Source organism: Gymnoscopelus braueri, assembly GCF_963280865.1.
Source record: "Gymnoscopelus braueri genome assembly, chromosome: 9".
NCBI classification, from domain to species: Eukaryota; Metazoa; Chordata; class Actinopteri; order Myctophiformes; family Myctophidae; genus Gymnoscopelus; species Gymnoscopelus braueri.
Window position 1 is genome coordinate 51204188 of NC_137610.1, and position 25454 is coordinate 51229641.

Below are 25454 nucleotides of genomic sequence, written 5' to 3' on the forward strand. Positions count from 1 at the left end.
CCAGGAAAAAGGTGCATTTTTCCTCTGTTTGTTTTTTAACATTGAAGTGAATGGAGCAGCATTTTTTTGGATAGCGTTATCTCCTAGTTCCTTTGAGATAAACCCCCCCCAAAAAATACCAAAAAAATCAGAACAATTCAAAAATAAATAAATAAATATTTTTTTTTTTCGTCTTTCCGTCATTGGCCATGATAGCCATAGAGCCATCGGACGGGAATTCCCGTCCGGGGCAGTCAAAGAGTTAATCCAGCCCGCCAAGTCCTCAAAGAAAAACAAAATGCCCCCCCCCCATCCATCAGCATTCCTCCATCCGTATGTACTCAAATGTTTTATGTTTATAATGTAACAGTGAAACAGTCAACCTTGAGTCCATATTTATAACCTAATGCAATGTGTTTGATCAGTGACCTAATATCAGACAAGATAAGATACTGTATAAATTTATAGGCTCATTTAAAAGTTGATACGGCATTGACGTGGATTGTTTTATGCAAGTAATCTTTTTATTGTAAGGCCAGAGTACACCAGAGTGATACAGTACAGCTGTAAAAAAAAACTGAACATTATTGTTGTGAAGACAAGTACCTTATTGTAGTAAGGTAGGCTACTGTCTACCAAATTCATGCAGTTGTAACATAATTCAGCACCATGTGTTTCACGTTTCAATTCAATTGTACAGTGTGTGGCAGTTCACTAACTTTATCGAAGTCAGTATAAACCCCTGGAAATAAATCTTGCTCACCCCTGGGCTAGTATGATATCATAGTCAAAGGTGTATAGAGTTGTTTACAATATGTTTATATCACATTATGGTCTTGGTGTTACAACAGCAACAACCTTACTGGCACCTGCAAGATCCAGTAAGGTTCACAAGTCTTAGTAATGGAGTCCCAGTACCTGGAAATCTGGAATATTTTGTTGGACGGAGTGAGTTAGGCAACTATGCTATGAGGCTAAAGTTTGTACTTATTACTAGTACTATGTAGTACGTTTGTATATTCATATTTTGCTCAGTGCGTGCATGCGCTGTGTGTGTGTGTGTGTGTGTGTGTGTGTGTGTGTGTGTGTGTGTGTGTGTGTGTGTGTGTGTGTGTGTGTGTGTGTGTGTGTGTGTGTGTGTGTGTGTGTGTGTGTGTGTGTGTGTGTGTGTGTGTGTGTGTGTGTGTGTGTGTGTGTGTGTGTGTTGCAGTATGTATCAGTTATTGCAGAGCTGTTCTGTTGTTGTAGTAACACCAAGACAAATTCCTAGCAACCATTTGTTGTTTAGCAATTAACTTTTCTGATTCTAATTTAAACATAATACGTTATAATTGTAAGTGTAATTCCATACACCTTTGACTATGATAGTGTTCAATGCATGCTGAGCATTGATGTGCATAGTGTACTGGCTGTTGCTGTATACTTTGGGTTCTATAGTCATATTATATTGTTTCAATAAAATGACATTGTTTTCTCCAGTTTGATCTCATTTTGATCTAATTCCTACAACTACTGTATATGTTACAGGGAAATTGGCATTCCAGGGAAATTGAAAGGGGTACGCTTGTTTTCACCGCCCCTCAGGCAATTCTGTAGAATCAACGCTAGAGGGCAATGCAAGCCAGACATGAGCCCCACACCACACCGCATGCACACGCGCACAAACGAGCACGCATGCACACACACACACACACACACACACACACACACACACACACACACACACACACACACACACACACACACACACACACACACACACACACACACACACACACACACACACACACACACACCCCGCGAACAGCCTTATTCCATGCAGTTGAAGCACAAGGGGGCGGGCCTGGCGGGCTATGTTAGTGCAGTGAGTGGCACTTGGGGCAAACGCAGTCCCCACAACATCATTTACGATTCTGTGCCTATCGGTACATAACTCGGACGGCGCTTAAGTCGACTAGCAGACCATCGGCCGGTCATAGCGGGCACTCGCGCCTGGAGGCGCTCGGGCGCGACGCCTCGACCTCAAGGTCTGCTGAGTCGGCGCGCCTCCGTCATGGTCCAAAACTATACTTTATCAGCGAAAAAAAAGTAGTCCGCGGTTGTTTGAAAAAGTAATGTCCCGAGCGGGAGTCAAACCCAGACTCCCAGTGGTAGTGGGTGGGGAGTCCAATGATTATCGAAGTGCGCCACTGAGGCCTGTACTAGTGGTATAAAGTAACAAAGTAGATTTACTCAAGTACAATTTTGAGGTATTTGTACTTTACTTGAGTATTTCTCTCATATTATCCATTTTATTTTCAGCGCTCCTCAGCGTTCCCCTAGCGTAGCTTCCTGGTTGCTATGTTGTTGTTGTGGTCGTCGTCCTCGCATCAAAGCCCCGCCTCGCAGCACCGCCCCGCGCCTATAAAACAAGCGCTCCCCTTTCAATTTCCCTGGAAATATGTAAAATAGAGGTCCAGCCACACCCAGTCATAAAGATAAGCATTCCAACATGTTTCTAATTGTCAAAAAAACATGATTTAGACACCAAGTTTGCATTTATAGCTCATCTGGTTCAAAAGTTATAGACAAAACCGTTTTTTAGCTGTTCTGTCATAACATTTCAAATTAGAAATATTACACTTTTCTATGTTTCCCTAAACATAAGTATTCTGGACATTTTGAGCACCTCTGTAAATCGGTTTAGCTGCAGATAGAGCCATGTTGGAAGTAGTGCACCGGTTATAGTCATTTTAAAAAGGGCGTGGTCATTTTCGGGTATTTCGTCCCGGATAGAGAATTAGTCAAAGTTCCTAAGTTGTTCCCTGGGGTCATATTAGCCAAGAACAGTTGAGATATTCTCTCCTAAATGAAGTGCATACATATCTTAGCCAGGTCCTAGACTATATAAGGTGTACCAAAGTCGCGTCACCAAAAGTTCGCCACGCCCCCTTTTCGACGCTACTACTTTTTGTACCAATCTGGGAACCCATCGCCAAATAAAAAGCAAAAACAGCGCCCTCTGCTGTTCTTTACTCTTTCACTTGGCTCTGGGAGGAGCTCAACGTAGCACCCGTGCGCAAGGAAACCGGTGTTTTGGTCTGCCCTCAGCGCTCCACTTCCGGTGGTGCGCTTATGTTTTCATTCCCACTAACAATATTTCTACACAGAACACTAACACCACTTCTCCCAGAGAACATGGATCGTTTTGGTTATAAGCCCACTTGTTTCTATGATGAAAGAGCAAGTTAAAATGTGAATATCTTTCCGTGGTTTTGTCTGCTCCGAGGACATTATTGTTAAATGAGTTTCGGTTTCTTTTCAGTGGAAAGCGAGAGCACAGACAGTAAATCCCGCCCCACTACATTTGATTGAGTAAAACGCGGCCTGCTTCCTGATCTGAAGGCACGCCCACTTGTAGGCCAGTGCGTACACTTTATGACGAACCCCCCCGACAGATTCAAGCGGAGAGCAGAATCTGTTCTTGAGAGATTATTTTTGTACTAATTCATATTGATCATGATTCTAGTTGTTATTGTTAGTTGTATTTTATGTATTATTGGTATTAGATTATTTGTGGGCACCTAAGGGCACGCCTGTCGAGGGTATATCAATGGACAGGAGGAGGATCTCCTGTCCATTGATGGGTGGACAGTCAGTCATAGACAGTTTTTACCAGCGCAAACCAGGAACATTGCCATAAGCTGTTTGTACTCTATGCACATTTGGAGAACAAAACATGCAATATAAATAAATAATTCAACCTGTGGACATTGTTTTATTTCGCCTGCGTTGAAGACAAGCCATAGGTGCATCAGTGGGTTTTGTTGGATTGTTTGGAGCCGACCAAAATGCCATTACAGTTTGTTTTGTATTAAAGTAACTAACTAAAGTTTTCAAATAGTGAAGTTAAAAAGTACAATATTTGGATCTGAGATGTAATGGAGTAGAAGTAAAAGTAATGCAAATACAAAAATATGTACTTAAGTACAGTACTTGAATAATTAAATAATTTGAGCAGAAACATACATAATGTAGAATAAAACCTCAGTTATACCTCGTCGTGCAACGGTGTATAAATGAGTTAGTAACATATTTTGTAATGTTTAAGTCTGTCTCTTTTTATGTCTTCAGTTCAGCTGATTAATTAATGGAGCTATTACAGTTGTTCTCAAACGTTTTCTTTATTATTGAGTTGTGAGCTTGCAGATCTGCAATTCTTTTATGAATTGACGCCTCTGCTTGGGAATTAAAAGACTGAGATCTTTTCATTTGAATCAGTATATCAATTCAATCAGACAATACAATCAGTTTATAGACAGTCAGTCAGTTCATCAACACTCTGTTGTTTTCTATCTTCTCAGAGCCTAGCGTGGATGGAGGAGCTGCAGAGAACCACCAGGATGATGGGAGGTCCTCCTCGTGTTCGGGGGGCCAGGAGGAGGAGGAGGAGGAGGAGGAAGACTCTCCTCTGATGGACCGCAACCCCTCACCTCCCCCCAACGCCTCCGACATAGAGGGGGAGGAGGAGGGAGAGGGGGAGGACGACACCATCGTAGGAACGGCCTACAGCAAACACTGGCTGTTCAGCACCCTGACCCGCCTCATCCAGGTAACACTACTGACCCACCTCATCCAGGTAACACTACTGACCCGACCTCATCCAGGTAACACTACTGACCCGCCTCATCCAGGTAACACTACTGACCCGCCTCATCCAGGTAACACTACTGACCCGCCTCATCCAGGTAACACTACTGACCCGCCTCATCCAGGTAACACTACTGACCCGCCTCATCCAGGTAACACTACTGACCCGCCTCATCCAGGTAACACCCTGACCTAGCGGTGTCGTAATGGCTGATTCTACACTTGGTTGCATGCTGAAAATAGCAGATCTACAAGCTCACAACGTGTCACAGCGCGACGCGTTGTGAGCTTGTAGATCTGCTATTTTCAGAGCACAACACCCGAGCGCAACCAGACATAAAATGACTCGTCTTTTAGTTCTACTGGATCTCTTCTCCACTAGATCCCTCACTAACATTATAGCCTAGTTTTTTATTTGCTGACGAAATTGTCAATATATTTAGTCTTAGTTTTAGTCATCACAGCTTAGTTTTTATTTCGTTATTATTTAGTTTTCGTCAGTGAAAAAAGGTATTCAACAAACGTTTTTAGTCATAGTTTTAGTCGACAAAATCAACGGTGCCTTATTGATCCCGCGGGGGAATTTCAGTCGCCCAGAGGCAGCACAGCAGTTAGAGTTACAGGTACAGAGTAAGGAAAGTACAAAGCAGTAGCAAAGGTAAGAAATAACAATAAGAAGCACCATCAATAACCGTATACAGTTACAGTATACACCTATACAACTTTCCTGCACTATGCAGAAACACAACACCAGGTCACAGTGTCCTCACAGTATCCCGGAACAAACTAAATAATGTGTACGAAACTGTGCAGCCAGTACTAAAACCCTGAAAGTAGGAATGCACCGATATGGAAATTATTGGCCGATACCGATGTTTTTTTGGGGGCCCTTGATAGTCAGGTTCACTATGTTAAAAAAATGTTATTTCGTTCTAAATGTTTGGAGATTTTGAAAACTATACATTTTTGGAATCTTCAGAGCATGGGGAATCCAAAAATCTATGTTGCCATTTGCACAGACACCTGCAAAGCCGCCATTCCGGACATTCAAAATGGCGACATAAAATACACAATTTGTGCTATCTTAGTCTGGGAGGCTTCGGCTCAAAGCCTGAACAACAGGGGCGCGGCCACTGAGTTCTGATTCAAATCAACAGCCAATGAAGAAAAGGGGGCAGGATCCACATGCAGTGGGTGTTAGATGTAAATAGGAGCGACGGGAAGCAATTTCCCCTTGAGACATTGCGGCCGCCATTGTTGTGTACTGCTGTTTGCCTCTCGTCGGACTTTTTAGACGAGTTGCACAGCTCTCAGACCGGTAAGTGACGTGTCCGCTCAGATTCTGAGCGTAAGTTACATCCCGCCCACAAATACCAGGGCTCTGGCCCAGAAGTTCCTCGCCGCTCCCGTTTGTATGCGAGGCGAAAAACTTCTGGGAACTCAGATTAGTGCTATCTTGGCTTCTAGACAACCTAGAAACTTAATTAAACATGCTAATGTGTTTTGGGTCAATGGATCCAATAAAGACCTCAATATTGTTCTCAGGATTAAATAAAATCAACAAACAAAGGTAAATGAAAACCATAGTCTTTATATTGGTGACATACAGTAACTGTATCACATAAAATACATTCAACTGAAGTTATGGGTATATCAGATTGAGTTACCAGATTTAACTATACAAAGGATCTACTAGATCTGTATCATCCAGGAATATTCTTTCACAGCTCTTCATCACTGTCCAGAGAGTCATTTTCAGCATTACAGTCTGTCGTTTTTGCAGTCACTTCCACACAAACAAAGTTCTGTGCAAGGCAAGCCAAGTTGTGTCTCCTGCATGAACATTTCTGGGATGTGCAGTGGGTTTTGCACTAACATCTGACCAACTCTACAATGGCCTGTGGTGCAGGTGGAACCTTTGTGGTGGTAGGTAGTATGTCACCATGGCTATTTAGATAATAGCCATGTTTGAGTGGGTCGAAAGGTCGCTGTCACATCACAGTGGCTTGGCACCACACCCTACTTTGAACACGGACACGTTCAATGTGCTCCTCAAGGGCACCAACTGTAGGAGGCAACTTGCTGCTTCTCGTATAACCAATGTCTTCTTCACCAACGACCAAACTCCTCAACTGGGATGCTTGCAAAATCATCGTCAGCATTGTAAACCACTCATGTGCAACTTCTGGCAACAGCGGTAGTGCACCAACTTGGGTCAAGGATTGGCCAGATGATACAAGTTATTTGAATCCAGCCCAACCAGGAATTTTGCTCTGTTCTCCATGTTTTTCACTTGACAGGGCAGACGCTATGATCCAGCCTAGGGTGGTTAGCTGATAAGACTCAGCAACCCGTGTGGTGTTGACCTCAAATTGTTGTGCTCTCTTGACCAATCCTGGTTTTGGTTTGCTACATGGCTTGATTGGTACATGATATGGGGCAACTGATTATTTGCCTCTTTAAGTTCCAGATTGGGTGCGATGACTTCCCCTGGAGCATTGGCCTTCTGATATACTGCTGTGATTGTCCCATGTGTGGTTCCTTTCCCATCAGCTGTGTCCTCGACAAAGTCAGTATTGTCAACAGCAAAGAACACAAAGGTTCCTTTTTTGAGGAAGGGAGGGACGTACAGGCCATCAAACTGTCTTGTGTTTTCCACAACAGCATTAGCTATAGCTGTTTCCAAAAGCAGTGACCTACCGTATGGTACACAATAGTTATGTGAATGAAGGAGGTCTATACGTTTCTTGTTCCTGGTGTCGTGATGAATGGTCCAAATGAAGTGCCAAATCCAGAACTTGTGGATTTTCTCGGGCATGTTGTATCCGGAATGTGTCTTGTCACCTGCATGGGTTGGTGTTGTACCTGCCTTTTGGTTTTGAAAGCATACATGATGTTCTGGTTTAAGGTGAGTGCAGATTGATCCATTGTCCTGGACCTCATCTCTGTTTGCAACTCCTCTTCGGGTCCTACCAAAATCCAACGTATAAGGCTGTACAACTCTGGTGGAACATCTTCTGCCGTGCTCAGTACGTTAACCATGTCTGACTGTTTCCTTTTGAGTGCGTATTAGCTTAGCTATCTTGAATAACATCTTCATGCTGTCCAATTCACTTGCATGGTCTTGTAGCATAGACATGTGGACCATATGTTCTTCACAGGCTTCAGGGCAATACGGTTTTGTTCCGTCTTTCTGCCTCACGGACTTCACACTTGGTAACTCTTGAATAATATTACTCTTCAGCCATTGTCTTGTCAGCGTTGGTGTGTGGTTCTGTGCCGCCTCGCTACCCCCAAGCATGGAGATGTATGTTCTCTCCACATCACTCATGGGTAGATATGCTTTGTTTTGAGTTTGTATGTCAATGAGATTGATCAACTCAATCAAGCATGACACCTGCATGGGTAGGTCTGCTGTTGTGGATTTGGCTTTGTCACTGGTATGATCCCTGATGACATGAAACACATGTTTTGTCGACTAAATCAACTGCAGATTTAGTCGACTATAATCTTATGATAATTAGTCGACTAAAACTAGACTAACAGTAAAACATTTCAGAATGACTAAAATATGACAAACTAAATGAAAATTTGCTGTCAAAATCAACACTGCAGTATATCACATACATTATATATGTCACAGAGAAATTGGCATTCCAGGGAAATTGAAAACGGAGCGCTCGTTTTTAGGCGTGGGGCTTCGGGGCGAGGCGGGGCTTTTCGAGACAGGATTTTTTACGCGAGGCTCGCGAGGAGGAGGATGAGGCGGCGGAGGAGGAGGAGGAGAAGGAGGACGCGGCGCCGCGAGGCGGGGCTTTGATGCGGAGGCGGCGTGATGAGGAGGAGGAGGAGGAGGCGGCGCCGCGAGGCGGGGCTTTGATGCGAGGCGTATCTGGCTTTTGTTGTCCCCCCCCACATAGCAACCAGGAAGCTACGCTAGGGGAACGCTGAACACGCGTTCACACGCACACGTGATAATAGTTATTGTCCATGACGGAGGCGCGCCGACTCAGCAGAGCTTGAGGCCGAGGAGGCACGCCCTCGCGCCGACCGGCCGATGCTCTGCTAGTCGAATCAGCGTCGTCCGAGTTGTAAACCGATAGGGACAGAATAGATCTTTTCATGGATTAGTATCCGTGTGTGTGTCAGGGATAAACTGAAACAAATGTTAGAAGCCAGAACACAATAAAATTATCTTAACAGTCATGCTTTCAATAAACCAAATTGAAAGCATGAGCGCGTGCGTGTGTGTGTGGTCGGGGCCATATATGTTAGTGCACTGTGGTTGGGAAGCCTCGTGGCTTGCATTCGTGGCTCCCTCTAGTGTTGGTTCTACAGAATTGCCTGGGTGGTTGGTAAAAACGAGCGCTCCTTTTTCAATTTCCCTGGAATGCCAATTTCCCTGTGACATATACATTACATAACCTCTCACACGTACATACCTCTCACAAGTACAAATGCTGTATTTTTGTGATGTTTTCATGTCAGATTGTTACCAGAGAGGAGAAGGAGGAGGAAAGAGGAGACTCCACTCACATGCAGCTCACTGATGAAGAGGAGGAGAGCCTGTGTCGGGTGTGGGACATGGCTATGGACAAGGTGAGTGTCGGCCTCATTCCCAGCAGCCCTTACTCATCTGCCAAGAGAAAAGCCTGGTCACGACCTAAAGCAGAGTCTCTATAGGAGTGTCACTGCCACTAGAGGGTGCTGTTTCACGGGTTCGTGGCTTTATTTTTTGTGTTGAAATCCCCATTTGGGAATCTTAGATCACGTCATACAAGAACTGTGTTCCAAACATAAACACACCACCCTGGCGTTTTTGTCAGGGGGGTGGCTCTGCATCGTTTATGATATTCATTCATATTTAATACAGCCTGTTTCTGGCGAAAATGGAATGAATTCTGCCTTAAAAGTCTTAAGAACTACTACTTCCGGGTCTGATATCACTGTCTCTACAGCAGGCGCGTTCATGGGAAATGTAGTCTTTGGGTTGTTTGACTCGTTTCTAGTGTTTATATTGTGTTACTCTTTGGGTAAACGTGTACATTTACACCTTCAGTCGATGCTTTATATCCATATGAGTAAAATCGCCAGGGTGGCGTGTTTATTTTTGGAACACAGTTCTTATATGAAGCGATCTAAGATTCCCCAATGAGGATATCAACACAAAAAGTAAAGCCACGAACCTGCGAAAAGTGCCCTCTACTGGTAGTGACGTCAGGACTTTCGGTGCTCTATTGGGGCGGGACTTCCCCCGGAAACCAAAAAAAACTCACATTCACGCATTCACGGAGAACGTGAACAGATTTGTAAAGCTTTAACGTCATTTCCTTGGGCGGAACTTCCGCCACATTTCTGTAATTTCCGTTTAGACCAGGGGTCTTCAACCTTTTCAGGCCAAGGACCCCCTAACTGAGAGAGAGATGAAGCAGGGACCCCCCCACTATATATTACATGAAATTGTGTTGCAGATTAAAGCTTTTCATAGATGTTGGATTTAGGGATGTGCACGGATATTCGACTATTCGATTAAACGGGATGGACCCTACTAACCGTTTTGTAAATAAAATCCGGTTATTCTAAAAAATATATATATATATATATTTTTTTTTAAAGTTTTATTTTACACATTTCATTTTTGTAACCAAATTACTGTCATGTCTTCATAAAAGTTTGTATTTAAGAAAGCTAAAATACGTGTCAATTAAAGGTAGGGTAAGTGATTTGCTTTGGTTAAAATAAGTGTTAAAAAGCTCTATATTCTGATAGTACTCATTGCTATAGAGTGTTTGTTCAGTAACAGGAGTCTCTATGTCTCTCCACCTCTTTATTAAACAGAAAATGCATTTTCGTTTCAGTTTCAGTTTCATTTCCAATTTTATCCAACCAGGACAGAGAACTCAATCAGGATACAGATTAAACAAGTGAAATTGGAAGTGATGACACTAAGAAATTAGCAGACAAAATTGGAACTGGAACACAATACAAATTAAGCTTAAAAATGGGTACTTTCTCCTGATTGGCTGAGATTTTGACACCTACCGGAAAATGTATTTTCTGTTTATTAAAGAGCTGGAGAGACAGGGAGACATCTGTTACTGAACAAACACTCTATAGCAATGATTACTATCAGAATATAGTGTTTTAACCTTTTAACAAAATACTTTTTGTTTTAACCAAAAAATATCACTTACCCTACCTTTTAAGTATTAACATGGATCATTTGCGTGCATGTCACTCATTTCTGCAGCGCTGGTCAGGACTCACTGCAGCTTGGCATTGTGGGTTGACACATTCCTTCCCCGTGCATCGATTGAGCGTAAACAAACACACGTGTGCGTCTGTGCAACGATGTCGGTAAAAAAGAAGAGCAAAGCTTGGGAATATTTTGACTTGTCAGAAGATGGCACACAAGCGGCGTGTAGGCTGTGTCCAGTTAAGCGTGCTTATAAGAATTCGACTGGGTCGCTGAGAAATCACTTACCAAAAAAAAGGGTACACCCCCGCATTCCTAAACCCCCCCACTTATACACCCCCCCATTCCGAAAACCCCCCCCCCCCACTCCTACACCCCCCCACTCCGAATTTTTTTTTCGGAATGGGGGGGTGTAGGAGTGGGGGGGTTTTGAAAATTTGAAATAAACCCTGCCATTCCGAAAAATAGATATAAAAAAAATATATATATATAATTATTATTATTTTTTTTTTTTTTTTGTGGGGCTCCCCCAAGTTTGGGAGCCCGGCAAAAAAAAGTTTTTTTTTTTTTTTTTTTCAATAGAAAAAAAAAAACGAGGAGGGAGTATTAATATATTAAAGTATTCTGGCGCAGCTGTTCACCTCCCCCCACCTGCGTGATACCCCCCCCCCCCCACCGGGACCCCCCCAGGACCCCCCCCCCCAGGCCCAAGGTGTCATTCATAATAATTTTATATTTTGCGCTTTGACACAGAGCGGTTGAGATTTCATTAAGCCAGATCTTTGTCAATTTTACTTGAATTCTTATCATTTTAATGTTTATATGATCTGTAAAATGTAGATTTTCATTTGGTAGCAGTCATGCATTTATTGTAATTTATTATAATTTATTTCTTATTTTCTGTCATTTATTTCCATGCACGTAACATTATCTGTCTGTCTGTCTGTCTGTCTGTCTGTCTGTCTGTCTGTCTGTCTGTCTGTCTGTCTGTCTGTCTGTGTGTGTGCGTGCGTGTGCGCACAGACAGACAGACAGACATCTTTCCTCTACAAATGAGAAGTCAGTCGAATCCCATGCTATGAGCTTGTAGATCTGCTGTTTTTGAAAGCATCAGAATCACGTGCGCGAGGAGGGAGCGCGCACGCGCGCAATATTAAAGTCTTCTGGCGCAGCTGTTCATCAGACCAAGACCACAACGTCATTTGTTATTACCATTCAGGTTCAGTCCATTAATATTGTATTCAGAATAATAAAAAAAATATTATTATCATGCTATTATCATTATTAATGCGCGCACGTTGATTGACGGGTCAGTAATCACGTAGGCCTACTCTCAGAGACGCTCACATGCTCAGGTTCCTCAGATGTTTTCTCGTTAATTAACCCACATCTCGTCACATCTCACATGAAGTAATATACGCATCAGTGGTGTAAAAAGTACTCAAATGTTTTACTTAAGTAAAAGTAATACTGCAATGTAGAAACAGGCCTACTCTGTAACATGTAAAAGTACAGAATTCAAATTTTAGTAAAAGTATCCTACATAGCCCAAGTATTGTTATCAAAATGTACTTAAAATACCAAAAGTAAAAGTACTCGTTATGTAGAAGGTCCCATTTGGCAAGTTTTCAAATGTATAAAAATCCTTTGAAAATAGCAAATCTATAAGCTCACACAATACAATTATTTATTTGAGCTGGAATCAGTTTATAAGCAACAGCTGTGTAAACTGATTTTGGGTGACATTGAGTGGTTATATTTACATCTTCTAAATGTAACCTAAAAAATGACCCCCCCTACACCTACACAGACAGACAGACAGACAGACAGACAGACAGACAGCTCACAAGTTGTGAGCTTGTAGATCGGCTATTTTTCTTATAGCCTATAAAATATGGCTGTAGTGGTTAATGTAGTTTATAATATAATAATTTATATCTGCAAAGTGTAGGATTATTATTATTATTATATTATTATTCGTTGCATAGTCCAATACAAACCAATTCTTCAGTGCGATCTGCCCAGTACTTCACAGGTGTGGCACCTAGTGTTCAAATAATAGTACTGCATCTACAAAAAACACCCACCTACTGTACTTGGTCAGTGAGATATCCAATATAGGCTATGTATATATATATATATTTTTTTAGCAGCATACAAATGCAACAATCACATTGAAAGTGTCTTAATTTCCACCAATGAACATTTTTCAAAGCATTTTCCTAATTACTTTCCTTATTCAATGTTCAAAATACTTTTCTGAACATGGTTACCCTTTTCCCAAATTGGTTTCAAACAAATATTACACACCCCTTCCCTATACTAATTTAACCCAAAAGAAATGCATTGACTGCTTTCAAGCCCTATTTAAAAGTGTCAAATAGCTGGTCTACAAGGTCACAATGTGTTGCATATTTCTCTTCTGCTATCTTCCGAACATTTTGGAAAATCTTTGCCTGTAACCACACAACAGAAATAGGGATGCCATGATGCAGGCTGGAATAAAGTGGGAGTAGCACAAACATATGAGACATATATCTCCACTTGACCAGATGCCAACGTTACTCTTTCAACATTATTATTGCACTAACAGTGACCAGACAATAGCAGCCAAACATGTTGTAGTTGAATTTTATTATACTAGACATAGGGAAAACCCGACAATCCCAAAATTGGAAATCCCATCCTAAGCTACTAACAACAGTGGTAACGAAAAACTCCCTCTATAACTTTAACTTTAACTTTAATAGGAAGAAACGTCAGGCATCCCCAGGCTGTAGGGTGGGCGGCCATCAGCCATGACCGGTCGGGGGGAAAGAGGGGGGGGGGGAGAGGGAGAAGAGAAAGGGAGAGAGACAAACGGAGAGACAGAAAGAGGTAGCAATCCACAGGTGTGCTCCATGGATGCCCGGTCTGCAGTCACACTGTACATCTGCGTCTGAGGGTCCGTAGTGATAGCGATCCATCTGTGAAGGGGAGACAGAACTCGGGGAGAAAACTCCCCGGGGAGTGGAATGAGTGGCAAGCCGTTCTGAAGTGTACAGTACAGGGTAATTTAATATTGCACTCATGGGACATCCTATGAGGTGTGGAGTCAGTATACAGTGGTGTGTGTGAATGTTGCATGTGTGAGACATGGTGTATTGCAGGTGTGTGGATGGTCAGTAATATGGACAGAAAGAATGGGACAACCTGCTCTGGGCATCACAGGAAGTTCTGGATGGTGTGCGTGACTGCATCCCAGTACTCATCGACGGTGGGAAAGAGGGGGGGGGAAGAGGGAGAAGAGAAAGGGAGAGAGACAAACGGAGAGACAGAGAGAGGTAGCAATCCACAGGTGTGCTCCATGGATGCCCGGTCTGCAGTCACACTGTACATCTGCGTCTGAGGGTCCGTAGTGATAGCGATCCATCTGTGAAGGGGAGACAGAACTCGGGGAGAAAACTCCCCGGGGAGTGGAATGAGTGGCAAGCCGTTCTGAAGTGTACAGTACAGGGTAATTTAATATTGCACTCATGGGACATCCTATGAGGTGTGGAGTCAGTATACAGTGGTGTGTGTGTGAATGTTGCATGTGTGAGACATGGTGTATTGCAGGTGTGTGGATGGTCAGTGATATGGACAGAAAGAATGGGACAACCTGCTCTGGGCATCACAGGAAGTCATGGATGGTGTGCGTGACTGCATCCCAGTACTCATCGACGGTCCTGTCCCCGTTGTCGTACTGTTGGCGGATGGCCGCAATCCTGTTTGAGAAAATGCAATTAATATCAGTAATTTGACAAATTAATATAGTGGTACTGTTTTTAGGTTTGCATTTCACAATAACTTCAATAACATGACACTGAATTGCAGCCCCAAGATACCCTTCTCCTTAATTCTCCCATGTGGATGCTCCTCAAATGATCTGAGCTAAGCTTAGGTCTTTTTTAATTATTCTTAGTATAAAGGTGTCAAACCTCTCCTCCAGCTGTCGCCATTTTTTCCGCTGGGGGACCCGTGGATCTCCTCGTTCTGCCATGATGCAGCCGGTCTCCACCTAGTTTGGGAGAATTAACCAAGCTTTGAGATTTCTGGGGAAAAAAATGCTTACCACTAGCCTTCTTCACAAATGTGTTTATAAAAGTGTCTAACAAACCAGTCTCTGCTCATCCTTCAGGCGACGAATGAAGAGCCAGATGGAGGGGCGGTGCCCGACCCTGGTGTTCCATCTGCGGTGCCAAGCTGAAATAATCATATAGCTTAATAAGAACTAGGCTTCAACATGGCCCATTGACATTCCACACCCAAATTGCTCAGTTTTATTGAAGGAAATTATTTGTAAAGAGACAATAATAATAATAATAATAATAAAAGGTGTTACATTCAACCCAGTTATTCGTCCGATTATCAGAACGACGGCCAAATACGCTCCAGACAGCAGACGGGAACAGCGCGGCCTCGCCCACGTAGGTGTTCTCCATGTAGTCAATGAATTCATTAACCGGGGGGTACTGGAGAATCAGACGGCGTGTCACTCTACTCCGGCAGAATGTCCTGAAATTGAGCCTCAGGACTAGAACAGGGAGGAAGCCTGTGGCCATAGCCTTTCTCACCCACATTCTGACGTTCCTGTCCTGCCTGTATGGACCTGCAAACGTTGAGTGAAGAAGTAAAAATGTATAAATACTACAACTAATTTCATAAGTACTCAACACTCAATACCAACTTTTTTTTTAAACAAAATACCAAAATCCTTCAACCCATGAATGAATGGTAATATCATAACAATTAAAATTGGCTACATGACCCTACATCTGATGCTTTATCTGAAACGGAAGCTAAATTATTCTGCTAAATGTGTTTCTGTGGTCTGTTTTGAGGCTATGAAATAAATGGTAAAACATAACATTGCAAGAGGTCCTTATACTGTCCTCAAATGTAAATGAAGAATATCATAATATTAATAAATTGTAGGCCTATTATTATGAATAATTATAATAAGGGTAATAATAATAATAATATTGCATTTGTTTGTTTATATATATATTTCATTTTAAATTATTATTTCTGGCGAAAATCAAATCACAGACAATGACTCCTAGTTGTGTTGTGTACATTAGTGTAATAGGCTACATCACTGACCTGCCAGGCCCAGATCCTGCACTTTTCGCCACAGGCTCTGGCAGAGGTGGAAAAAACATCCTGTGACTAAAGTGGCAGGCAGCTCAGTCCTGAAGGCGTTCATGAGGCCCATTTCAAAGTCTGAGAGGACTCTGTCAGGAGTCCATCTGTGTGAATGGAGGGATGGACATTATAGATGAGAGAAAAAAAAGATTATTCTATTATTATTCTTCAAAATATTTGTATTTCAGGTGCAGTGAGATACAATTGGCGTACACACTTTTCCAATTTCCAATACTTTTACCTCTACTCCACTATATCTCAGAGGCAAATATTGTACTTTTACTCCACTACATTTATTTGAGAACTTTAGTTACTAGATAATTTTCAGATAGAAATTATGATATAGGCCTAATGAAAATATGATATATTTTGGCTATTTGAAAATAGCCGATCTACAAGCTCACAACGCTAATCATTGTGACGCGTTGTGAGCTTGTAGATCGGCTATTTTGAAATATGTAGTACTTTTACATTTGGTACTTTAAGTACATTTTGATGCCAATACTTCTGTACTTTTAATCAAGTAAATTTTGAATTCTGGACTTTTACTTGTAATGGAGTTTTTATAGTGCAGTATTGGTACTTTTACTTAAGTAAAGACTTTGAGTACTTTTTCCACCACTGCACGCGCGCACACACACACACACACACACACACACACACACACACACACACACACACACACACACACACACACACACACACACACACACACACACACACACACACACACACACACTTACGGCTCTCCTGTGACGCGCTCGACTTTTCTTTTCACGTGACGCAGGACCGCAGAATACATCACCTCCTCCTTCCCCCTCATGAGTACAAAGACGAATGGCACAACCCTCCCCATGTAAAGGCCATGGATGGTGGTCAACTGGTAGAAAGGCCTTGGACAGGTCTTAAATGTCCCATCAATGTATATCTAAAACAAATATATAATTTTATTGATACTGATATAAATTAGACATAGCCTGTATATATTGCGCAAAATTCTTATAAGTATTCGTTACCAAGCATTGATCATATTTGACATTTAAAATAATTATACATTTCAATTTAACTGACAGAATGTTTCAATGCAGAGGGGTTGGTCTAACCTGCTGGCAGTGAGCGAGTTTGATGAAATTGTCATCTGTCCCGAAGACCAAAAAATCATGTTGGCGGTTATGTCTGGAAAGGAAGTTTTCCCCATCCCAGCTGCGGGCCCATTCTCCCCCAACATTCACGTCTTGGCAGGTGTGTGGAATGGGTGGCATGAGGGCCGCCCGACGCCTCTCCAGCCTTGTGCTTAGGGCATTGAATGGGGGAATATGCTGCAGCTCTTCTGCCAGAGCTTGGGCCACCATGTCATCATATACCCGCCGTATGGGGATGGTGGGATCGGCCGCTACCCGCTCCAGCATCCGTTGGATTAGGGCGGTGGTGGATATCAGGTCCACCTCGGGAGCGTGCCCATGGTCCTCCGGAGGCCTCACAACATCGACCTGTGGTGCGTCGGCATCCATGTCCACATAACGCGTGTGGACAAAGACATTGCATCCCCGGTAGGCACAACGCCAGTAGATCCGATCCTGCTTTGTTTGATTCCGCAGGTAGCGGAACCCATCAATGATTAGCGCTCTCCCTCCTCGACTATTGGCAACTTGTAAATAAGCCATTTTGTAAAGAACTTAGGTAAAGTTTGTTTGTAGAAGACTGAATTTGTAGTTGGCAGCTCACTCTTGCGAATTCACTGTCAAACTCGTTATGGTTGATTGAGTCCTTTTTATAGTAGCTGCTTTTTCATTGGCCATTCAATTAGTAAATTTGAAGTTCCCCATGTACAGAGCTGGTGTTAGGTTGTGGTTGATTAGTATAGGCTACTTGTTTCCTCTAATTCAATGGACATCGACACTTTCGTAAGACATTTTGCCCCCCGAACCCCGACTTCAGTAACAAAGGCTACTGTAGTTGTCACCTCTGTCAAGTGTGGTTGTCAGATGTTTAACAATTTCACTATTTGGTTTAATTTTACGCTCAAGAGCTTAATAAGCAAACAAAATGGTCCTGGAAAAAGACACACCAGGAGATATTTTGCTTAATTGTTTCTGAGAATACTTTTCAGACAGACTGGATATATCAGGACATCCAGACCGGTTTGCAATGACCAGTGGTGGAAAAAGTACTCAAATGTTTTAGTAAAAGTACCAATACTGCAATTAAAGTACTCTGTTACAAGTAAAAGTCTTTAATTCAAAATTTACTTGAGTAAAAGTACAAAAGTATTGGTATCAAAATGTACTTAAAGTACGAAAAGAAAAAGTATCGCAGAAAATAAAATAGCAGAAAATAGCAGATCTACAAGCTCACAACGCCTCGCATCACGAGGCATTGTAATCTTGTAGATGTGCTATTTTCAAATATATTTGTAATTTAACTTTTGGTACTTAAGTATATTTTGATGCGATTACTTTTGTACTTTTACTCAAGTACATTTTTAATTCCGGACTTTTACTTGTAACGGAGTAGCCTACTTCTACATTGCAGTATTGATACTTTTACTTAAGTAAAACCTTTGAGTACTTTCTCCACCACTGTCCACTTCAGCCAGTTATGAAAGTAACTAACTACACTTTAGTCCTAGTAGTTAGGCTACTTTGCAGTTGCAGATGTCAACTATTAGCCATATTAACCACTCCAGACATATTTTATAGGCTTGAAAATAGCCGATCTACAAGCTCACAACTTGACAGACAGACAGACGTCTACCACCGATCTACCACAGCCTGGGTGTCTGTCTGTCTGTCTGTCTCAAAAGTCAGCGGCCATAATGCACAAACAAACACACGCAGTTAACCCTGACGTTACTTAAAACCGTCACTTTTGCCCATATATCTATATATCTATCTATCTCTATCTATCGAGTTCATCTCGGAATTAAATGATTATATTATTATCTATAATATTATAATTATTATTAATCAGTACTGATAAATGTGCCACGTTTCTCTGAACCAACTAAGATCTAAATATCAATCTAGCAGCTAGGGGATACATTAATTCACGTTAATTTAGTCACTCTACCCAAATACGCTCTCTCTCTCTCTCTCTCTCTCTCTCTCTCTGTACAGACACACGCTCGCTCTACCCCAGTGCGCTCTCTCTCTCTGTAGAGACGCACGCTCGCTCTACCCCAGTGCTCTCTCTCTCTCTGTAGAGACGCGCGCTCGCTCTACCCCAGTGCTCTCTCTCTCTCTGTAGAGACGCGCGCTCGCTCTACCCCAGTGCTCTCTCTCTCTCTGTAGAGACGCGCGCTCGCTCTACCCCAGTGCTCTCTCTCTCTCTGTAGAGACGCGCGCTCGCTCTACCCCAGTGCTCTCTCTCTCTCTGTAGAGACGCGCGCTCGCTCTACCCCAGTGCTCTCTCTCTCTCTGTAGAGACGCGCGCTCGCTCTACCCCAGTGCTCTCTCTCTCTCTGTAGAGACGCGCGCTAATAACAGTAATAATAGCATAATAGTAGTAGTAATAATAACTTAATACTACTAATAATAATAATAATAATAATAATAATGACACTATGTTTTTTATTATTCTGAACACAACATTTATGGACTGAACAGAATGAGCTGAAAATATACTTTTATTCAAATAATTATTAACCCACCTCATATATGCATGCAAGTGTAGCAGGGCGGTATGAATAATTATATAATATAGCCAACACCTGGGGAGTAGCACCCCAGGAAATATTTATAATGTAAACCAACCACCTGAACATATATTACTCCTCACACAAGTTCGTTGTACAATTATAAAAAGGCAGAAAAGTAAAAAGTACAAAAAGCTTTATTGTAATAATGGTAACAGGGTAATCTCATCAATAATAAAAGTAACAAAACATTTAATAAGAAAAAAACAATCGGGCAATGCACTTAATAAAATCTATTTGCCTATAGGGCCAGTGCTGCAAGTTATAATAGAATGCCGTCTGTAGGCCTACAATCTCATGAAAATAAACCAAACCATAGAAACAACACTAAATAAACAATAACAAAATAAGCAATAACACTAAAACAAAATAAACAGGGAGGCTGGCTGTGAGCCTGAGAGTGTGGACCAATGCGTCAGAAAAGAATACGTTCACCCATATAAGGGCATAAGCTCAGCTGGAGGGGAACCTCAGAATGGATTATCAGTGTGAGAGGGTTCTTAATGCGTGGGTTATTGGAAACCCGCAAAGCAGCAGTGGAGTATCACGGTGCCCGAAAGGACAAACGGCCGTGTCATTCTACCATTTACAGTATAATACTAATATTCATTAAGACGGGTGACAGGAGCAGAGAGAGACAGTCACGTACCGCGGTGCAGCAAAGGCGTAAGCCACAATGGCCTGCCTGCAGCGGCGAACACCGGTAGGAGACAAACTGTAATAATAAAGGGCCATGGTTATTATAGTGCCTGAAATTAACTTGCTATACTGCGGAGAAGGAGGACCACCAACGTACCCGTTGTGCAGCATGAAGCACTGCACGCCCGGCGCAAAACGCCAACAAGATGGGTTGACACACCAGGGCTACAAAGGACACAAACGCTCATGGTCAAGTTCAAGACCATGCACTACGCAGCATAAGACAATTGCATAAACAGCAAGATGGAGAGACATACCTGCGCTAATGCGCGATGAGAACACAGGCGGGCCCAACAGGCCAGCCTGGACTGATAATAGACCAGTGTGGAGAGACAGACAGCTAACTGTGTTTGGAGGTGCGTTGCTTTAATACTGTGCCAATCAGCCCACTGATGAGTGGACGGCAGCTAGGGGGTCCTTGGGCTGAAAAGCCTTGTGACAGATGAATGATAGATAGATAGATGGATAGATAGATAGATGGATATATAGATAGATAGATAGGTCCCGGTGGGGGGCGGGGGGGTGGGGTGAACAGCTGCGCCAGAAGACTTTAATATTGCGCGCGTGTGCGCTCCCTCCACGCGCACGTGATTCTGATGCTTTCAAAAACAGCAGATCTACAAGCTCATAGCATGGGATTCGACTGACTTCTCATTTGTAGAGGAAAGATGTCTGTCTGTCTGTCTGTGCGCACACGCACGCACACACACAGACAGACAGACAGACAGACAGACAGACAGACAGACAGACAGACAGACAGACAGACAGACAGACAGACAGACAGACAGACAGATAATGTTACGTGCATGGAAATAAATGACAGAAAATAAGAAATAAATTATAATAAATTACAATAAATGCATGACTGCTACCAAATGAAAATCTACATTTTACAGATCATATAAACATTAAAATGATAAGAATTCAAGTAAAATTGACAAAGATCTGGCTTAATGAAATCTCAACCGCTCTGTGTCAAAGCGCAAAATATAAAATTATTATGAATGACACCTTGGGCCTGGGGGGGGGGTCCTGGGGGGGTCCCGGTGGGGGGGGGGGGGTATCACGCAGGTGGGGGGAGGTGAACAGCTGCGCCAGAATACTTTAATATATTAATACTCCCTCCTCGTTTTTTTTTTTCTATTGAAAAAAAAAAAAAAAAAAACTTTTTTTTTTGCCGGGCTCCCAAACTTGGGGGAGCCCCACAAAAAAAAAAAAAAAAAAAAAAAAATTATAATATATATTTTTTTTATATCTATTTTTCGGAATGGCAGGGTTTATTTCAAATTTTCAAAACCCCCCCACTCCTACACCCCCCCATTCCGAAAAAAAAATTCGGAGTGGGGGGGTGTAGGAGTGGGGGGGGGGGGTTTTCGGAATGGGGGGGTGTATAAGTGGGGGGGTTTAGGAATGCGGGGGTGTACCCCAAAAAAAACACCCCGACGTAAACCTTGACACTGGAGCTAGCCAGAGCCAAACACAGGCCCGCATTACATCGTTCACCAGTTCTACTACTAGCCACCGCCGCTGTGACCCTGGTCGGTCTGAAAGAATTAATCAGCTCATCACGCAGATGACCGCAACAGACATGCTGCCCCTCAGCTTTGTTGAAGGCAATGGCTTCAACAAACTGATTAACTTTTTAGAGCCGGAGGAGTACACAGTGCCAGGGAGGAAAATGATAACGTCGAGGTTGGAGCTGGAACGTGACAAAATGAATGCAGCCATAAAAGGGAATATGGAGAGGGCGGAATATGTTGCAATTTTTTTTTTTCTTTTTTTTTTTTTTTGCACATTTAAAAACAACAAATTTTTAGCATCAGCATAATATTGTGTTGGATGTGCAGGTGAGATTTAGAAAACCCTTTCGGGTTTATAAGGTTAATCTCACCTCACTTAAGAAATACAAGAAAGAAATACAAAGTAATAGAAACCAAAAATTAATTATTTGGCAACATACATACAATTATACAAAAATACAAATACAACAATAGATACACAGTATGAATACTAGAGAAAATACATTTTAGTATAAAATGGTGTAGGTGCAAGTGTGTGTGGGTGGGTGTAAGAGTGGATGTCTCTGGGAGTTGTTAAATTTGATTAATCAAATGGGTTTTTAGCTTATATTTAAAATCACAAGTGATGGCTGGACATCCACAACCACCGAGTCATATATGACAATTACGTGTCATTTTATTGTTGAAGGGAAACTGGTCAGTCGAGTGCTCCAGACATGCGCGCTCGAGGAGCGACACACAGCAGCTAACCTGGGCTGAGCATCTGAAAACATCTACCAATAAATGGGGCCTGGAAGGAAAAGTCACCGCCTGCGTTCATGATAATGCAGCCAACATGGCGTCAGCAAACCTAACTCTGCTGGAGTGGGAGTCAGTGCCATGTTTTGCCCACACGCTGAAGTTGGCCATTAATGATGGTCTAAAAGCTAACGCCCTGGCCCGACTGATAGGTGCGGGTTCAAGACTCGTTGGCCATTTCCATCACGGTACTGTCGCCACCAATGCACTTAAGGCGAAGCAAAAACAGCAGGAGATGAAGGGCGACCACAAACTCAAAAAGTCGTGCCAGACCCGCTGGAACTCTGTTTGTGACATGCTCACTCGTCTCCACTAACAAAGATCAGAAATCACTGCAGAAACGAATGGAACCCGCAGATACAAAGAAAGCTGGGAGAGCTGCTTTGCTCGCCTCGGCTCTAGATCCCCGCCATAAACACCTGCGCTTTCTCCCGTTGGATGTGCAAGTTAAAGGAGCTACACCATGAATTAAAAAAAAAAAATTGATATTTAATATCATATGGTGTATGTCCCTCAAACCTTTTTCAAAAGGTTTGAGCCTAAATCATCACTCAGATATACTCATCCCAAGTCAATTGTCTCTGGCTTATACAGCGCTTTCAGCTGCAATACCAAAACGTCCTCTTGGGCAGGGGGGGGGCTACTGAGCAATTCTGTCTGTTAATACAAACAAATATTTAAAAAAAATATTAAAAAAAAGGAAAAAAAAATGGAAAAATTCTGCATAAAAAGAAGCATCTAAGAAAAATACAAAATCGAAAAAAAAACACTTTGAACATCACACCAAGTGTTTGAGGTGCCTGTTTCACCCACTTCCGGGGGGCGGAGCCAAAATCCGAGCCCGAAGTATTTGTTCGTAGACCCCCACTTAGGGGGGGTAGAAAAAGTTTCGGAGCGATTCGGGCACTTTTCATTTAACATTGGGTTTGCCATCAATAATGTTTGTGACATCATAAACATTTCCATTCTGAGATCGCCTGTTCAGACACGCCCATTCTGGAAATCCATGAAATGAGAAGGAATGACTGAATTTAATTTTTGGGGTACAAGAGACACTGGGGACCCCAAAAAACCAAGAAAAAAGTGATTTTCATGGTGTAGACCCTTTAAGGTCCGAGAACAACTCGCTGTGCAGTATAACAGCCTACCAGAACCAGTGGCAGTGCGTCATGAGTCTGACGAAGACAACGATCCCGACCACAACGCCTGCAGGGCATGAACCGGGGTCCCTCGCAGCCAAAAAATAAAACAACGTCCCTGAGTGTTTTCTTTGGGGAGGATTATGCTGGAGGGAAGCCAAGTCCAGATGATGAGCTGGAGCGATACTGGGCTGAACCACCTATCCCACTTAGCGAAGACCCACTTCTGTGGTGGCGCGGCAAAGAGCGAAGTTTCCCCAAACTTTACCGACTTGCAATGCGTTATCTCTGTATACCTGTGCCATCTGTGCCATCTGAGCGAGTCTTTTCAGCTGCGGGCCTTATTGTCTCTCGCCTCCGATCCCGTCTTTCACCCAAGCATGTTGATATGTTGATTTCGCTCAACAAAAACGTATGGTCTGAGTGAGTAAAAAAATAACAAATCTTCCACTGACTGTTTGATCACTGTTTTATTTTATTGTGGAGCTTTCTGACTGAGTCGCGTAAATGTTGTTTGTTTGTTTGTTGTTCATTAAGCCATATTGGTCCCGACTCCCTGCTTTCATAAGGCCAAGTTAATAGGGCTGCTTGTTTAGACAGGCTTGTTTGTTTATTCATTTTATTTAAAAAAAAAAAAAGCCACACATGCTGTGTGACTGTGTGTGGCTGTGTGCACTGTGCTTCAAGCATTCAACAAATGTATAAAGAAAAGAAAAAGTCTAAACTAAAAGGTGTTGTCTAAAACCTTTGGAAAATAAACGTTGTTTAACGTGATGTTGTCTGACTCTGAACTAAGTTAATTAATCTGATAGCTAATGAACATATAGACTATAATAAATGGAATGCTGTAATTTGCGCTATGTTGCGGAGGCCTAATGCACGGCTTGCACGCAGTGGCGGACAATTGGTTTGACCTACTTTCCCTCAACGTGTATTTTAATATTTATTTATAAGCATTTTAATTGGCTTTCATATACTCTTAATATTTTTTCAAATGATAATTAACCTTATAGATCGAAATGTGCTCAGTTTGGGCCATTTTCTGGGTGTTAATTGTAATAATTTAATTAATTAATACATTTTCGTGTATTCGAATAAACTGTTTAAAAAATTACGTGTACACGTCAGTAAAAAAAAAACGCTAGGAACATCCCTAGTTGGATTCATGTTACTGTGTATTTTCAGACATTTAACGACTTAAAGGTTCTATAACATTCATTTTCACTTTTTTTTTTTAATGTTTTTTTGGGGGTTTTATGACCTCAATTACACCCAAAAAAATCTGAACTTTGAACATTCAGTGGATTTTCTGTGGTCTGGGGGTTCCTGAATAATTAGGCTGAAAAGTAATCTGAGCTTGGCCCTTGGGCAGTGAAGTCACAGGCCATTAATCCCGCCCAATCTCCTCCTCGCCCCTCCCCTCCCCTATCCTTTCCTTCGGGGGGGGGGGGGGGGGGGGGGGCGGAGCAGAGGCGATGATTGACAGGCAAAATCCCTCAACAGCGACACCCGCAGGCAAAGATTAAAATTTTCATTGCAGTTGAAAAGGCTTTAGAAATGTGAGAGAAAAACACCTGCCATGGATCAATGGAGTGGATTTTTTTTGTTAAAACTTTTTATACACATTTGAAGGA

General features: G+C 42.4%; 2 protein-coding genes across 2 annotated transcripts in view; one reads left to right on the top strand and one right to left on the bottom strand.

The window, feature by feature from the left end:
* LOC308091352 (E3 ubiquitin-protein ligase TRIM35-like) overlaps positions 1-25454 on the bottom strand; it is a 194697-nt gene that overhangs the window by 123870 nt on the left and 45373 nt on the right. The gene's annotated exons all lie outside the window — the stretch shown is intronic.
* saal1 (serum amyloid A-like 1) overlaps positions 1-25454 on the top strand; it is a 57492-nt gene that overhangs the window by 2182 nt on the left and 29856 nt on the right. Inside the window, exons 2-3 of the mRNA XM_080436903.1 lie at positions 4323-4570; positions 9097-9207. Coding sequence (XP_080293029.1) covers positions 4323-4570; positions 9097-9207 — 359 coding nt within the window. The remainder of the gene's footprint in view (positions 1-4322; positions 4571-9096; positions 9208-25454) is intronic.